Below are 17,824 nucleotides of genomic sequence, written 5' to 3'. Positions count from 1 at the left end.
CAAAAGCAATCATACAGGTCATATTTCTATTAAGTGCTGTCTTCTGACTATAAATCATTTACACTGCTAGTTTGCATTCTCGTGGTTTTGGTGTGTTGTAAGCTTAGGGGGAGGATTGTTGAAGTATACGAGTGCCCCACTCACTGCCTTTTCTTCTCCTGAGGATCTTAGCAAGTTTTTTTTTTTGGCAGGTCCCGAGCAAGAGGTGATATGCTCAGACTGGCTTCTTAAGTGCTCCTTGAAGACAAAAGTGAGGAATGCTCTGAGCTGTGCTCAGAGGGAACCATTTCTCAAAGCCACTGTCCTGCTGTTAGCAATTTCTTATAAAGTCTTTGTGTGGAGACTGTTTAGCCAGTGGTTACGTTTCTGGACAGCTAACCTCCAGCCAAATGTACAGCATATCATTGTGCACATGTACTCGCAATCCCTGGCAATGTTCTCCTCTTAACCTCAGTCGCTACTCGGGATAGGTGGGTGGGTGAGTGTCTGGATTGACCTAGAACGTTTCTTTATTCAATGGCATTTGTAGCATGAACGCATGAATGATCAAGCACTGGGCATCATTTTGTAAAATTGCTCCTGCTCATTGAGATACTGAGGGATGTGGCAAGTTTGGGGCAAAGGCAGCCTACCGTCCCTCTGCCCCTCCGCCCACCCACACACCACCACTGTATGATTACTGATCACAGGTGGGCCTGTCACGGCCTGGCTCCTGGGTTAGATGAAGCCTCCCTGCCTGCTCCACCACTCCCCCAGTGCGGCATGACTTCAGTGTTTCCACCCCACTGCTGTAGGCCCTGCCTGTAACGCCTGTCAGGGCAGATTGACCTCCTCTGCCTCAGCTCTGCTGCAATCCAGTGCTGACCCGTTCCAGGTACCACTCTCAGTTTTTCCACAGCGAGAGAGAGAGGCAGAGAGAGAGAGAGAGAGAGAGACAGAGAACGAGAGACAGAGAGAGAGAGAGAAAGAGAGAGAGAGAGAGAGACAGAAAGCGAGAGACAGAGAGAAAGAGAGAGAGAGAGAGAGAGGAGAGAGAGAGAGAAGAGAGAGAGAGAGAGAGAGAGAGAGAGAGAGAGAAGAGAGAGAGAGAGAGAGAGAGAGAGACAGAGAACGAGAGACAGAGAGAGAGAGAGAAAGAGAGAGAGAGAGAGAGACAGAAAGCGAGAGACAGAGAGAAAGAGAGAGAGAGAGAGAGAAAGAGAGAGAGAGAGAGAGAGAGAGAGAGAGAGAGAGAGAGAGAGAGAGAGAGAGAGAGAGAGAGAGAGAAACACAATGCAGGTCACTATTGCCCTGAACAGACCTCCCATGCGGGGGCTGTTTAGTTTCCCCGCTTATATCATAGAGCAGCTTTCATTTGTATCCATGACAAAGGCACAGGCACGCTGCATTGGGAAGTAAGGCACAAAGGGATGGAAGGAGCATGTGTGTGATAGAGAGAGAGAGAAAGAGAAGGAGAAAGAAGCAAGTCGCAAATTAGAAGAGAAAGAAACTCGTCTTGATTTCATGAGAAGAATGAAATCACTCTTAAACTGACTCTGTGATTTCATGGGTGATGACAAACCAACCCCCCCGTCCCCCCCCCCCCCCCCACCTCCACCCATTTTCGTCCACCCCCCCCCCCCCCCCCCCCCCCCCCCCCCAGTCTGATTGATCAGTGAGCTCCCTCCATGGAGGCTAATTGATGTTGTCCTGTGGAGCGGGCTAGTGCTCACATGACGCAGTGGTGCTGAGGAGCAGCAAGGGGGGGGGGGGGGGTGGACAGTAATGTGATCAGAGACCACCATCGGGCTGGGCTCCCTCCTGCCCTGCCCTCCCCTGCCATCCTCCATGTTACTCTGCTAATTACACCAGAGAGAGAGAGAGAGAGGGAGGGAGGGAGGGAGGGAGGGAGAGAGGGAGGGAGGGAGGGACAGAGAGGGACAGAGAGAGGGGGGGTGGGGGGAGAGGGAGAGAGAGAAGCATATATATATCTGATTCCAAAAACAAAAGTACAAAACAAAAAGTATTAAAAGAGACAGAGAGAGAAAGAAAGACAGAAGAACAGGGAGTCTTTCCTAGCCATCCAACCATACAGTACACCATCCTTACCAAGGCCTCCCTGAGGTCATCTCATCCACCACCCACCACCACAACCAGCTTTTACATCCACATCCACCAGTCTCTTGCCCAGAGTCACAGGCAACTCAGAGGCCATTATCTCCCCCTGTCCATCTCGTTAAGCAAAATGGAGTCTGCTAAGAGTCCAGGAATGCAAATGGTCAGCCTGGGATGGCATAAGGGTGCGGGTGGGTTGTTTTTGTGATGGAGTGGCCCGCCATCCTGAGTGAGTGAGTGATTGATTGATTGATTGAGGATGGCTTTTTGGAGGGACAATAGATGTCTTTCTGCTCATGTTATGCTGTTGCCGTGAGGCCCATTACTGGGGCTCGGTTTGGGATGCCTCCGGTGCCCCTAGGGAGGTCTTCCCCAGCACTGTCTTCTAATTCTTTCTAATCCCATGGCCAACGTGTACAGTATCTCTACAGCAGATATTCTGTTCAGTTGCTTATATTCCACAGCTGTGGAACAGCTATTTATCGCTTCATGTTTACTAGACTAATCTTTATGCATTTTTTTATAGAGAGGTCGTGCTAGGTCCTTGACAAAGAAACAACTGCTACAACAACGGAAAATATCAAGATCACAGTGTTCCATTTTTAAACTTAAGAATCTGAGGAATCCAATCTCTCTCTCTCTCCCCTCCCTCTCTCTCTCTCTCTCTCTCTCTTGTCCTCGCTCCATCTCCCACTCTTACTTTAATCAGATTTGGTCATCATCTCATATTTCTATTTTTATGTAATAGTGATAAATTGTATTATGGGCTGTCCTTGTTGGGGGACTAGACAGGAAATGGGTTCCCTACAAAGACAGGCCTTGTACTCACACGCCACGACGGCTTTTTCTAATTCTGGGCTCCTAAGACCACCGGGCTAATTCGATTACATGATGTCAACATTACTGATGGTACAGAAGGTGATGTATCGTGGAGTCTGAATGGAAAATTCCTCATGAACCCGTTTGGTCGTTGACCCAGAGCAACGATGAGTTTTCACTAAGCTACCCAAGCCGTCCAGCTGGTATTTGGAGCGTGTTCCAAGCGCATGATTTGTCCACTTAAATATCTGATTTGGCGGGAAAGAGGCCCTTAAGTTGCATATACCGTCTCATACAACCTCTACTTCACACAGTTTCACATCGCTTTTGTTCATTTCCAGCTATCTCACTAACTTGAAGTGTATCTACTTTTGCCAGTGATATTCACAAAATCTTTAAAAGTGCAGAGAGTCATTTAGGTGTCTTTTCTTTCTTGTAATTTCTTAAATGTGTACGTCGAGCCCAGCTATTGGCTCAGCTGTAAAAGCACTTTGTGGTGGAGTGTTGATTTTTGTTCTTGAGTAAACAGATGTGGGATATTTTTTGCAACAGCTAGCCTCACGGTAGCCATATTGATCAATTATCCCATTAGTGTCAGAGATGAGCCTCAGTGGCTACTCCCCAAGCTAGCATGCCTCGCCACTGTTTACCATTCATCATGACCACTCTCTCTCTCTCTCTCTGGCTCTAGGTCTCAAGAGAACCAGAGAAACACATCAGTACAGAGTTGTAGGTTCAGCGCTACTCGTCGTTTGCCTGTGGCTACTTCTGGTTCAGTTTATTTTTTGCCTTTTCCCTCGAGGGAAGTTTACGTTGCTTCTCTACTCATCCAGAGTAGCTCAACTCTGAACCGACAGCCTGGTGCTCGCCCCCAGCGCGCGCACACACACACACACACACACTCTCACTCACCCCTTCAATAATCAATACATCTGTGCGTGTTAGTAGGCCCAGGGCGCAGTGGCCTGGATCCTCGATGGAGGCTTTTATGGGCTCTTCTTCTGTATTAATATGTGTATGTGTGTGTGTTTGTGTGATTATGTGTGCCTGTGTCAGTGTGTGTGTGTGTGTGTGTGTGTGTGTCTGTGTGTGTGTCTGTGTCTGTGTGTGTGTTTGTGTGTGTGTGTCTGTGTCTGTGTGTGTGTGTGTGTGTGTGTGTGTGTGTGTCTGTGTCTGTGTCTGAGTGTGTGTGTCTGTGTGTGTGTGTGTGTGTGTGTGTGTGTGTGTGTGTGTGTGTGTGTGTGTGTGTGTGTGTGTGTGTGTGTGTGTGTGTGTGTGTGTGTGTGTGTGTGTGTGTGGATATGGATATGTGTACACATTTCTGTACATGCCTACCGTTAGTGTGTTTCTGTGTGTGGGTGTGTGCATTTAAGTGCAGGCACATGTGAATCTGCATCTTTGTGAATCTAACCACTTTTGCACTGGCTTGGTGTGCAGCCTTAACCAGCCTTTGGAGACACACTCTGAGCACTCTGGTAACAATGGCTTGATTGAAGTTGTTTGGAAACGCTCCTGGACTGGGGCCTATGCCCCCCCGTCCCCCGTCCCCCCCCCCGTCCCACACTGTGGTGGGCAGCAGGGTGGAGGAAGGGGGGAAGGGGGTAGGCTAGAGTCTTGCAGCGCAGAGTCCCAGCACTTCACTGCCCCAGGCCATGATGTGACCTCATTGGTCAGTCAGAGGCCCATAATTCCCTGTTTGGCCATGGTGTCGCTTTGGTGGTCAGGGTGGGCCCATGGCAGAGGACCACGCAAGGCTTCTCACTCCTTTCAGTGATGAGCGCTTGTACTGAGTGTGGATGTGTGTCTTTATGTGTGAGTGTCTGGAAAATATCTCTTGCTCTCTCTCTCTCTCTCTCTTTCTTTTTCCTCTCTTTCGCTCTCTCTATCTATCTCTTGTGGTCCCACGCTCTCAGATATATGTATTCAGGGGCATATTTGATTAAAGTTACTCATAAATGGAATGCCATATGCAGCCCACCTAATCTATATTAATTTATGTGCATGGAACATGTGTACATCATCAGTGTTGAAATCACTTAGTTCTTTGGAATCCACATAATCTTTGTTGCTTTCCTCAGCTGTAAAGTAACTGGAAGTGTGTGTGTAAGAATCTGTTGAGTTGTAAAGTGCAAATGAGCCATATGTCCACAGAGAGCTGTAAGCAGCTCACTTCCCAGAGAAGGGGTCAAAGGGGTAAGCTGGAGCTGTTCATTTCCCAGCATGCACTGGCTGGTAGTAGTAGGCGAGAGTAGTAAGCCGCCCACACCTACACCACCCCATCGCTTCCCTTCTCTCCTGTTCTATTTATCAGCAAGAGGTTGTGTGTGTGTGTGTGTGTGTGTGTGTGTATGTGTGTGTGTGTGTGTGTGTGTGTGTGTGTGTGTGTGTGTGTGTGTGTGTGTGTGTGTGTGTGTGTGTGTGTGTGTGTGTGTGTGTGTGAGTGGAGAGGGAGAGAGTTGCAGTGAGATAGAGAGTGCGGGAAAGTGATCGTGGGAGAGAAGACAAGATTGTGAAATGGAAAAAATTAAAAAGAGAATTACTAAGGTCTGAAAGTGGGAGAAATGAAAATACAGAACAGAATACGCAATGGGATTTAGAAAGAGCGAAAGAACAGAAATAGAGAGGGAGAGAGACTCTATGAGGCATTGTAAGGGAGAGAAGAATCGTGGGCAAGGAGAGAAAGAGGACTGGCAGGAGAGAGAAAGAGAGAGAGAGAGAGAGAGAGAGAGAGAAAGAGACAGAGACAGAGAGAGAGAGAGAGAGAGAGAGAGAGAGACAGAGACAGAGAGAGACAGAGACAGAGAGAGATGGATAGAGAGAGAGAAAGATGGATAAAGAGAGAGATGGATAGAGAGCAGAGGATGAAGAATGAATAGTGTAAGGAGTGAGAGGGATCCTGAGCACAGAGAGTGAGAGAGAGTGAGAGGAGGGCTGAGTGGGAGAGCAGCCGAAAGAAAGAAATAAAGAGAGAGAGAGAGAGAGTGTGAGAGAGAGAGAGTGAGAAAGGGGTCATGTGGACTTCCTGGTTTCTGGCACGGGGCCCGGAGCTATTTTGGGCACCCGGGCCTGAGACCGGCCCTGGCTCGGCAGACCCACGGCTGCAGAAATCAAAGATGTCACCGAGCAACAACACCGCTGAAAGGCCACTCCGTTCACATAGGGCCCCCTGTCTCAGATAGAGAAAGCAGATAGCAGAAAAAAGAAAAAAAAAGATAGAGAGAGAGAGAGAGAGAGAGAGAGAAGAGAGGAGCTGAGCTGAACTGAGCTGTGACCGAGCAGCGTGCTTATCATCAACACAGCAAAGACGAGGCTAAGGGGCCACTGATGGGATGTGTGACCTTTGTCAGAAGTCTCCAAAAACAGAAGGATTGTCCTCTTGACACCCCCCCCACCCCCCTTTCCTCCTATCAGCCCTCTGTGCTCCCCCTTCCCTTCACCCTGATAGATGGATAGCCCCTCTTTCCTGATTGAGTTTCAGAGGCCAAACTGAGGGCTATTGAGTACAAGTTGACATGGATGTTAGGGCTTAAAGCCTCCGATTGAATCCCCCGCCCTGGCCTTTTGACTTCATTGATCAGGACGGGAAAGTGTGGAGGGGCTGGCTGCTGCTGTGGGGGATCTTTTGTGACGTCGGGAATGCCAGAGGGCCAATGTATGAAATGGATTTAAAACGAGCAGCCTTGACCAATTCAGTTTCAGATTTGTTTGCATGTGTGTGTGTGTGTGTGTGTGTGTGTTTGTGTTTGTGTTTCGTTGTGTTTGTGTTTGTGTGTGTGTTTCTCTGTGTGTTTATGTGTGTACTGTTTCTTTCTTTCCACATTAGTTTTGCTGCTCATATTTTGGTTCTCACCTGAACGCCATAGACAAAAAAAAAGAATCGAAAGTGAAAGTGGTAAAACTGGGTCGGCTTGAACACCACCTGTGCAAACAAGCCGAAATAAACACCAAAACAACTCTGTGGGCGAGGCTGTTTGTTTGTTTGTTTAGTCACTAACTGTTTGGTGCTCTCTGTTGTTCTTCCCCCCTGCCAGCAGATGAGAGGACATCCTCGACCTCCATGCCCCGGTCCACGGCCGGTGACCTCGGGGGCTCCATGGCCCCCCTCGCGGGTGAGCGCAAGTCCTCGGCCCCCACCCACTCCAGCCACTCCAGCCAGCCCCTGCTCTTCACCTTCGACATGCCCGTCCGCCACAGCCACGGCTCCCTGCCAAACTCTGCCCCTCAGGACTACCTCCTTCTGCACCAGTGCTTGAGCAGGAAGACGGAAGGCACTCGGTAAGAGGTCACGACCTTAGCCTAACCCTAACCCCTTCTCCTCTTCTGCCCCCCCACCCTCAAGGGAGGGGGGACAGGGGGGGAGTGATTGGGGATCTCTCTGTTCGGTCACTGGACCCCAGGGCCACACACACACAGAGCCAGACACCCAAACTGGCTGTGTCACTGAGATGAAACTGATTTGGCTGTGAGGAATGTAGCTGTGGGGATCATCCGGCTTTATCAGCCAAGCGAGGTAGATTTGGATGGGAGATTGGATGGTACGTTTGAGCGGAAATGTGTCAGCCATTTGCTTCCTTATGGTGATCAGCAGGGTGAGACACTATTAATAAGGACTTAAACTTAAGGTTGAACAAAGAAAATAGGACATAAATGACCATACTATACAACTAAAACTACTTATTTTGCATTGCAGCCCTTACATGTTACTCTTCCTTGCATTGCATGTTCAGACACCTAAACTGCTACCTGCATTAGGCATTTGTATGATCTGGGTGGGGCTGGCCTTTTATCCTCCAATCATTTGCTCACTCACAAATTGCCACCCATCCATTCAGTTATGCATGCATACACTTACTCACTTGCACGCACGCACGCACGCACTCACTCACTCACTCACTCACTCACTCACTCACTCATTCACTCACTCTCTCTCGCTCTCTCTGTCTCTCTCTCTCTCTCTCACTCACTCACTCACTCACTCACTCACTCACTCACTCACTCACTCTCTCACTCTCTCACTCGCTAACACTCTCTCTCTCTCATTCACTCACTCACTCACTCACTCACTCACTCACTCACTCACTCACTCTCTCTCTCTCTCTCTTTCTCTCTCTCACTCACTCACTCACTCACTCACTCACTCACTCACTCACTGACTGACTGACTGACTGACTGACTGACTCACTCACTCACTCACTCACTCACTCACGCTCTCTCTCACTCTCTCTCTCTCTCTCTCTCTCTCTCTCTCTCCTCTCTCTCTCTCTCTCTTTCTCTCTCTCACACACTCATTCTCTCACTCACTCACTCACTCATACATACATGCATCTATTCACATTCATTCCCTCAACTTTCACTCATTCACTTCATCACCCACTCCCTCACTCAGTCCCTCCGAGTCCTCATTCACCTATTCATTCATTTCTCTCTGTAATCTCCCCCCACCATATCCCAGGCATGAAATGGCAGCTTAATAATAATTCCACCCCTGAGTGCGTCTCCGTGTGATCAACGAGTGTGGCCACGGTAATCCATCACACCCTGGCCCGTGCCTACAGACAGCAGAGAGGGAAAACCTCAGCACCTCAGCAGCACAGCCCGCAGCCTCTGCATTTAAATGTGTTCGCCCATTCCAGGGGAAGGCAGAATAATGTAAAAAAAAAAAAAAGAATCTTAATCCACCAGATGTACTGTACACCGAGGGCAGTGTGCATATTAGTCTTATGCTCCGGGTCCCCACCCACCTCTCTCCCTGCGCGCTCATTAATCAGGATGACCTGACACTTGGTAACTTATCATTCCTCACAATCCAAATTAGATATTACGTTATGATCATTGCGAGAGGGTACGATGGTGGACCAAATGAATTGAGAAAGCTATAAATTGCACTCACAGAGAGCCGTCGATTAATCATTAGGACGCTGGAGGAGTTAGCGATGTAGCATAATTCGCCTCCTGAACCCCACGTTTGTGTATTTGACACAGACTGGGGAAAGCTTTCTGCTGGGTGTAGAATGTATCGATCTGCAATACCCAAGATGAAAATTGAATGGGAAAGCGTATAATAGTTTTGAGGTCTTCATTCATTATATTATATATATATATATTTAATATGAATCTGTTTTACCTGGTGTGGCATACTACTCAAGTCAATGAGAGTTCAGCACAGGCCAGTGCGAACAGAGCATTTCCAATGTATTAGGTACCGGGGTAAATACCAGAACGGACTGAGGAGAGGATTGGACTGCTTTGTCACAGACAAAACCTGCACATCAATTCAGTGTGCAATGCCAGAAGAAAAACAACACTGACGTAAATCTAAATGTTTTCACTGAGACACACATAGTTGAGTTAATAGCATAGACATACACAGACACACACATACACAAATACACACACACACACACACACACACACACACACACACACACACACACACACACACACACACACACACACACACACACACACACCACATACACACACATAGTTGAGTTAATAGCATAGACATAGGAGTTCCTGTGTCTATGGTTTATGTCCAAGCGCTTGTTCCATTGTTCCACTCCTACCTCCTCTGTCAGGAGCCTTCATCCACATAGCCAGGGTAGTCTTCCTCGCCCACATGAAGATTCAACTCAGTTCATTTGATCTCATTTGTATTTACACAGTGCTCTTAACAATGTGCATTGTCTTTAAGGTGATTAACAGAAACCGAAACCTAAGGCACTGACAGGATACTTGCTTTGGAACAGGAGGATTATGGGTAAACTGAGATGAGGGTGTGTGGGGTATTAAAGGGATATCATTTGCATTGCAGTGGCTAAAGCTTGTTATGTTTTCACATGTCTTATCCGCCTTTAAGGGCACTAACAACATGGCCCTGAACACACAAACACACACAATATCCCACAGACACACACGTACACACACACACACACACACACACACACACACACACACACACACACACACACACACACACACACACACACACCACATACACACACACACACACACACACACACACACACACACACCACACACACACACACACACCACATACACACACACACACACACACACCACATACACACACACACACCACATACACACACATACAAACAAGACTCTGATGTGCAGTCCTTGTGCAGAGCTGCGTAAACAACTGACCCGTGACCCCTTGGGTGCCAGTCTGAGTCTATTTACTGTGGGAAAAAATGTCCTCTCTCACTCCAGCCTAGCCAGTCTCCGAGCGTCGGCCCAGGCCCTGCGTACGTGCTGTGGGACTGTGGCCTCATTGCCCTTCCCCTTGGTTCTCTCACCAAAGAGTAAAGGTCTGGTTAGTGATCAAGCTGGTATTACAAAATGGCACGTCATCAAAGGGGGGAAAGGGGGGGGGGGGGGGGACAAAACTGATTTATGTCTTCAAATAGAGCACCAGGTCCATTATGAAATTGCTTTATCAAAGGGGGTATCAATCACTTGTCAGTGTTTCTGGTTTGACGTTGGGGAGAGAAAAAGGAGGAAAAAAAATGAAAACATTGCGCATGTCCACCTCTAGTGGCTAATAGAGGTACTACATATTAAAAAGGGAAAGGCTTCTGAAAGTGTAACACAAATACAGTCTATACGCTCTATCCCTTTTCCACCCTCATTCTAGCCAAGATGCATATGTTCCTACGTGTTCATCCTGTCAGGAGCTGGCATGCGCGGCAGCCTATTTGGCCATTTGTGTACTGGCACAGATATGGCACGGCTCAGAGTGAGGTGACCCCTTCAGGGCGATGCCATGGAGGCAGAGAGGGGGAGGGTTGGCAGATGTCTATGTCCGAGAGGCCCTGATGTGCCCTGTCAAAATTGGCATAATGAAAACTGACACGTGTGTGTGTGTGTGTGTGTGTGTGTGTGTGTGTGTGTTCCTTCAGTCTCTCGCTGCGCATGTACCATGTTTGTTGCATTTTGTGTGCACATGAACATATGGTTGTGAAAGCGTGTGCTGATACGTGTGGAAGAGTGTACAAGAGAGTTCACAGTTTATTTCTGTGAACGAGTTTTGGATGGTCATGGGTGTGTGTCTTTATTTGTGTGTTTACATCTGCCTTTCTGTGTTTATACATGATTGAGTATGTGTGGGAGTGTGATGTACATAATGTAACTTGCATATTTATCTTTGTTTATTGGTGTGTTTTTTGTTTGTGTGTGTTTGTGTTTGTATATCTTAGTGTGTGTGTGTATATCTGTGTGTGTGTGTGTGTATATCTGTGTGTGTGTCTGTGTGTGTGTGTATATCTGTGTGTGTGTGTGTGTGTGTGTGTGTGTGTGTGTGTGTGTGTGTGTGTGTGTGTGTGTGTGTGTGTGTGTGTGTGACATGCATATTCATCTGTGTTCATGTCTCATGTTTGCAGGAGTGCTAGCTTCTCCCAGGCAACGCGCAGTAGTCTCCTGGTCGGCAGCGACTCGGCAGTGCAGAAGCTCACTCACGGCTTCTCCCACTGCCTCAACGGCATGGGCTCCCAGCTCCACGGCTTCTACAGCCTCCCCAAGCCCAGCAGGCAGAACCAGAACCACCACCAGCAGCAGCAGCAGCAGCAGAACCAAGCCCTGCCCTCCTCTTCCTCCAGGGCCAGTTCTCCGCGTGAGGGCTCCTCCTGCTACGTCCTCCCCAGGGGGTACAGTTCGGAGGGGCCAGCCCACCCGAGCGGCCTGGGCTTCTCGGAGCTGGAGATGGACGGAGCCGAGGAGGTCTACGCCTACAAGACGCCCTGCAACGCGCCGCTGGCCAACGACAAGTCGCTGCCGGACAACTACGACCGGCTGCCCACTCCACCGGGGTCCTTTTACCAGACGCCGCGCGCCTTCGACAAGAACCACAACGCCCTGCCCACCGCCTCCAACACTGAGGCTTCTTCTGCAGGAGCGGGGCCTCCGCCCAGGCCCCCTAAACCAGGAGGCAGTGGCAACCAGGGGTCAGACACTCGTTGGGGGAGCCCACAATCACTTGGGGGCCACAACGGAGAGATTTCGGCTACTGCTGTGTCGGTTATTCCTCGCAGGAACACGCTGCCAGCGGTTGAGAACATCAGGCTACACAGAGGTGGGTTTAAGGTCTTGCAATGTATAAACAGGGGTATACAAATAAACACACACACACACACACACACGCACACACACACACACACAGGTGCACGGGTATGCACACACAAACATACACACACACACACACATACACACACACACACACACACACACACACACACAAGGACACATAAGAATACACATTCATTTGATCCATGTTCTCACTGACTCCCTCCTCCCATAAAGGATCCAGGAGTAGGCTGTATGTATAATGCAGGGCAGAAGCTTCCTCGGTTCCTCTGGTTAAGCTGTCTTGTTGAAGAACACTTCCTCATTAGGGACACTCCTGTCTTGTTGTTGTGAGCCAGGGCAGATAGTTTCCTTATCCTTGGACTGAAGCGGCTGAACCGGGCGGCAACTGGCCCCCTGCTCATCCTCAGTGGAAAACATGTTGTTCCATTGTGGAGCACATTACTCTCCTTCCCACTCTATTACCCCTCTCCCTCTCTCTCACTCTTTCTTTCTGTCTCTACCTCTGTTGCTTTCTGTTCCTCTAATATTATTTCAACATATCCTTTCCTTTCTCCTACTCTGTTTTTCCCACTCTCTTTCTCTTTCTCTTACTTTCTCAATCTTCCTCCCCATTGGTCTTTGTCTCTCTACCTTTATCTTTTTAACATACCCTCCCTCTCTCTCTCTATCTCTCTCTCTCTCTCTCTCTCAGTAGCTACTGATGAGAAAAAAACAAAGGGGCAATCTGGCAGACGTTGCTCTGCTGGGAGGCTAATGAAATTCAAGCCGAGCCGGCAGCAGCAGCACCAGAATGTCTCGTTCCAGGCTGATAAGCAATAAAAAAAGAGAGGGGAGAGAGGAAAGCAGCAGGCTCCATTCCACCCCTCCCCCTGGTGGCTGTGTGCTAACCTGGGCCTGCTGTGGTGCAGACCTGCAGTCGGACCGACCGTAGGGTGACCTTTTGAACCTCGACAGCCCTGGCGGCAGTCTGTTCGTACACCTGTGTGTCTTTTCTGGTCTGTCTGGGTTATTTTTTTTTTCTCCCTCCATCCCCCGAAAGGCCAATTAGGAAGCAATGGGGCGTTTTATGTAACGACCCACCAGCTTTGGTTATTCTCCTTTCGAGGGGTTAGTTTTCCGCATTAAATTTATGCTGGAATGTACCGTGCAGGAACCTGCCGGCGCAAGAATTCCAACCCTGGTCACAAGACTTTGACCTTTTTTCTTTGTTGTCATTGTTTTTTTTTCTTTTCTTGTAGACTTTTGCCCTGAAGGGGCTCTTTTTGGTTCCTGGGTTTAAGTTACTTTTAACTAAACTATAGAATGAGTTGGTGGGTTGCTCAGTCATGCTATGGTTCTCTCTCTTCCCCCCTCTCTCTCTCTGGTTCTCCCCTCCTCTCAGGTTCTTCCTTTGAGACGAACAGTCACCAACGGCCCGTCTACTTCAACAACTCAGGAGGCCAGTCCGTGGAATCTGTCAATGATGGCTTCAGCTCCTATCTGGTATGTCACTAGACACCATCACCATCAGGGTAGATGCAGGGGAAGCACCACTGCAGTGGCAGTGTAAACCCCGGTTGTAATTCAAAGCACTTCATTTGATATCCTCCGGTTTCCCTAATAAGTATTGATGTATGGAGGGATTTCGGGGTGGACAGGTGGACAGTTAACATGCTGGGATAAAACTTACATATCTATTCTGTTTTACGTCTTTTTTTGTTTCACAAACATCACCATTAAAAAAACACACTGTTATTTGTTGGTCTGTTTGTGATCCACCTTGTTCTTGTTCTGATGTGTTTTTTCTGTTGTTTTGGGTAGTGAATTTAACCGTATGTTAAGAGTCCGTCTATATGCTGCATCCTCACTCTGAATGTTACATCTTGAAAACCTGCCCACCAGAGACTCACTATGTATCCCTCATCTGTTCACCAGAGAGCAAAAGCACCTCTGACGCGCTCTGACAGTGGCGACTCGGAAGACAACTATGTGCCTATGAACCCCAGCTCCTCCCCACTCAACGCCAGTCAGGCGGACAGCCCCAAGAACATCTACATTCCCATGAGCCCCGGCCCACACCACTTCGACTTCCCCGGGTTCTCAGCTACGCTGCCGGCAAGGAAGGGCAGCACGGCCTCCCTCTCTCACCGGCCGGGCCGCCTGAGCGACGTCACGCCTCCTCCCATCAATCGCAACCTCAAGCCCAACAGGAAGAGTGAGTCGGGCACCTGTGAGTGCTTGGTGGAAAACATTCCGTACAGAGACGAGAACCATTTGACGCAAATGCAACGCTAGGTTCTGTGGCTTCAATGGCTCAGCGTTTAGCTACTCGTTAATCCATTCTGTCTTGTTTCCTTACAGCAAAGCCAACCCCTCTGGATCTGAGGAGCAATGGCATCATCGATGAGCTGCCATTCAAGAGTCCCATCACCATGTCCTGGACCAGACCAATGTGAGCACCTCTCAGTACTAATGAATCTAGAAAAGGAAAATACGGTCTAGAAAAGGAACTCCAGTAATTGTCACTATCAGTTGAATGTTCTGTTACTAAGTGTAACTACAGACCTAGATATACTTAAAGGTACAATGTGTACTGCGCATCTATAAGTATAAATTAGAATATAGTATTCATAATTATGTTTCCATTAGTATCAAATGTCCTGTCACTATGAATTGTTGTGTTTTCGTTAGCTTAGAATGAGCCCTTCATATCTACATAGGGAGCGGGTCCTCTTCCATGGAGTCTGTCATGTTGCACCGCTATGTTTCTACAATAGTCCAGAACTGACAAACCAAAACACTGTCTCGAGGCAGTGCGTTGCGTTGTTATGGCATTTGACGTCCACCGTAGATACTCGCACATGTTTGCAATGGGGAGGGTATTCCACCAGTTGCAGTTCAGCAACTTCACCACTAGATGCCGCAAAAAAACTACACACGATACCTTTAAGAGGAGAGGAGGGAAATGTTATTGGGTGCTTGAATTTTCCTTCTGTAGGAGGCGTCTGTTTTTAAGGCGTAGTTACTCAGGTTTCCTCATTTGTGTGTGTCAGGCCTGCAATGAACTCCATGTCCTCCCAGCACTGTCGGCCCATCTCCACTCAGAGCATCACCAGCACTGACTCAGCGGACAGCGAGGAGAACTACGTTGCCATGGTGAGGACCTCCTTCACACACATACACATCTCAGAGAACCTAGCCCCTCATAACTGGGCCAGAAGGAACCCACTTTAGAACATTGAAACAATGAAAGATCACACACAACATTTGCTTTCTTGTATGAACTCATCAGCATTCAGTGTTTTGTATTGTAGACGCATCCTAGTGGTCATGTATTTTCTCACAGTATATATATTTTTTTATTCTGTGGATTTTTATTTATTTTTACATTCACAAAGCTGGTTGGAGTTAGAGTAATTGTAATGTTTATATTTATTTGCTGCTGGTGCAATGGCAATTTAACACCCCAGTAAGCAACCATATGTGTGCAGTGAGAGACAGATTGAGATTCAGCTTTGTGACTTTTTCTCTCTTTTCTTTTTTTGTTCTGGGCAAGAATATGTATCCTGGGCAAGCATTTGCTTCCAGAATTGTGAATGCAGATGAATAAAAATGGCTTCTTGACAAGCCTCTCCTTACCCCCACCCAAACGCACACCACTCACAGACACAGACACAGACACAGACACAGACACAGACACAGACACAGACACAGGCACAGGCACAGGCACAGGCACAGACACAGACACAGACACAGACACAGACACAGACACAGACACAGACACAGACACAGACACAGGCACAGACACAGGCACAGGCACAGGCACAGGCACAGGCACAGACACAGACACAGACACACACACAGACACACACACAGACACAGACACAGACACAGACACAGACACAGACACACAGACACACAGACACCTCTTCTCACTGCTGTTCCTCTACTCCTCTTCTTCAGCAAAACCCAGCGTCTACCTCACCAGCAGTGAGTGGTACCAGCAGCCCTGCCGCTAGGAAATGTGGGAATGTAGACTACCTGGCTCTGGACTTCCAGCCTGGATCGCCCAGCCCACACAGAAAGGTAAAACCCACAACACAGTAGCAGGAGTGCATTATGGTTGTGTTCATTACACACATAATATCTAGGCACAAAGGAGTACAACAAGTACAAACAAAAAAAAGAAACAGACGCAAACTCCTGTCCTAGATTTCCCCAGAGTCCAGGGGAAAAGGGGAAGCAAGAACAATGATATAACTTAATATGAATTTATTCATGCTTTTGGGGAAAGTAACAGATTCAATACCCTGGAGAAATACATTAGTTTCAAAAGAGGAAGTAAATTCTTACACACAGTGATTCAGAGTGTATGGTAGGTACACAGAGATAAAAATCAGTGATGAGATTTATAATTGCATCATTGACCTTGTAGGTCATCGTAGTACTAGCCCAACTGCAGAGAGGGATATTGACAGGTCAGAGAGATGAAATCCAAATTAACTTGGTGTATGCAAGTCACCAGGTCACAGGCCCGATGTTTCTATTTATACTGCACCATTACAGATTAAAGTAACACTATGCAACAATTTGACACTTTTTGAGATGTGGTTTTATAGGCAACCTCTTTTGGTACCATCCTCAAATTCATTTTGGTAGCATATGGTCATGTGAAGGACAGATAAACACCTGTGTCTTCCCCACTAGCCATTAAGGATATGCCCTATGTAGTTCTGCGTAACCCTGCAAAAATGGAAGAAAAGCTTTCACACGCATGACATCGCCAGCTAAACTGCCAAAAGACACCAGTTAATGTGTTGGCAAGATTCTATCAGTGTCACTGGGCTGTTGGTGGTGTTTACAAGGTTTTTGCATGCCTTTTAGGTAGTCAGCTTGCTAGTTTTGGAACAGAACTCCATATTGCTGCTTTAATTGAGGTCAGACTTATTAGCACCATTTTCACCTCTCTTTCCTACCGTGTTCCTCCCCAGCCCTCTACCTCCTCGGTCACATCTGACGAGAAGGTGGACTACGTTCAAGTGGACAAAGAGAAGACCCAGGCACTCCAGAACACCATGCAGGAGTGGACAGACGTCCGGCAGTCCACAGAACCCACCAAGAGTGTCAAGTCCTGACAGTAGTACTGCACTTCCACCCCACCTGTGGAGCCGTTACACTGAGCATGCCCCACGACCCCACGACCCCCCCCACCCCTTACCCTGGACGCCATTTCACAAAAACACTGTTGCTGGGACAGCAGAATCCACGTGAGAGAGAGAAAGAATGAGAAATTATGACTTCCATAAGGGTTGAGATGGACTCGTTAGAAGCTGACTGGAGTCAAAGCCATAGTTCTTCTACGCCACTTCTCATTTCTTGCGGTTGGACACATTTTGCAGAGGTCCCACCACTTGAGTGTCGAGTGATAGCGAGATGAGGGATTTCAAAACAGTGAATGATAGACCTGCGCAAACAGTCTTCATTCCCCTTAGAGCTAAACGTGTCCTCATCATCCATGCACATTTCTAAGACAAAGACTCACTCTGCAAAGGCAGCACATTGGCTGCTCTATGCCACAGCATCTACTGAGGAAAACAACACATCATACATGCATTGCAGAAGTATAGGTATATATTTATTCTACAGCATCAGTAATAATGACAGAAGCAAAGCTCAGCACATCATAAGGAGCCCTCCTCTTTCCTGTGTCAGGGGAGTTTATATTGATGGCGTGCCAGTCAAATTGCACTGCCATTTGACAGAGCAAATCGATTGGAAAAGGGGTGGAGAGGCAGAGTAATTACTTTTGCCCTGTTTTATTGAACAT

At 47.9% G+C, this 17,824-nt stretch overlaps 1 protein-coding gene across 1 annotated transcript in view; it reads left to right on the top strand.

The window, feature by feature from the left end:
- The window catches only part of gab2 (GRB2-associated binding protein 2), a 26,001-nt gene extending 8,802 nt beyond the window's left edge, over positions 1-17,199 (top strand). The window contains exons 2-9 of the mRNA XM_080844744.1: positions 6,945-7,188; positions 11,316-12,004; positions 13,400-13,500; positions 13,933-14,227; positions 14,359-14,449; positions 15,051-15,153; positions 15,961-16,083; positions 16,989-17,199. Coding sequence (XP_080700870.1) covers positions 6,945-7,188; positions 11,316-12,004; positions 13,400-13,500; positions 13,933-14,227; positions 14,359-14,449; positions 15,051-15,153; positions 15,961-16,083; positions 16,989-17,132 — 1,790 coding nt within the window. The 3' untranslated portion in view covers positions 17,133-17,199. The remainder of the gene's footprint in view (positions 1-6,944; positions 7,189-11,315; positions 12,005-13,399; positions 13,501-13,932; positions 14,228-14,358; positions 14,450-15,050; positions 15,154-15,960; positions 16,084-16,988) is intronic.
- Positions 17,200-17,824: the final 625 nt, after the last annotated feature.

Source organism: Sprattus sprattus, assembly GCF_963457725.1.
Source record: "Sprattus sprattus genome assembly, chromosome: 9".
Classification (NCBI taxonomy): Eukaryota; Metazoa; Chordata; class Actinopteri; order Clupeiformes; family Clupeidae; genus Sprattus; species Sprattus sprattus.
Note: the sequence above shows the minus strand (reverse complement) of the source record. Positions and strands in the feature narration are given on the sequence as shown.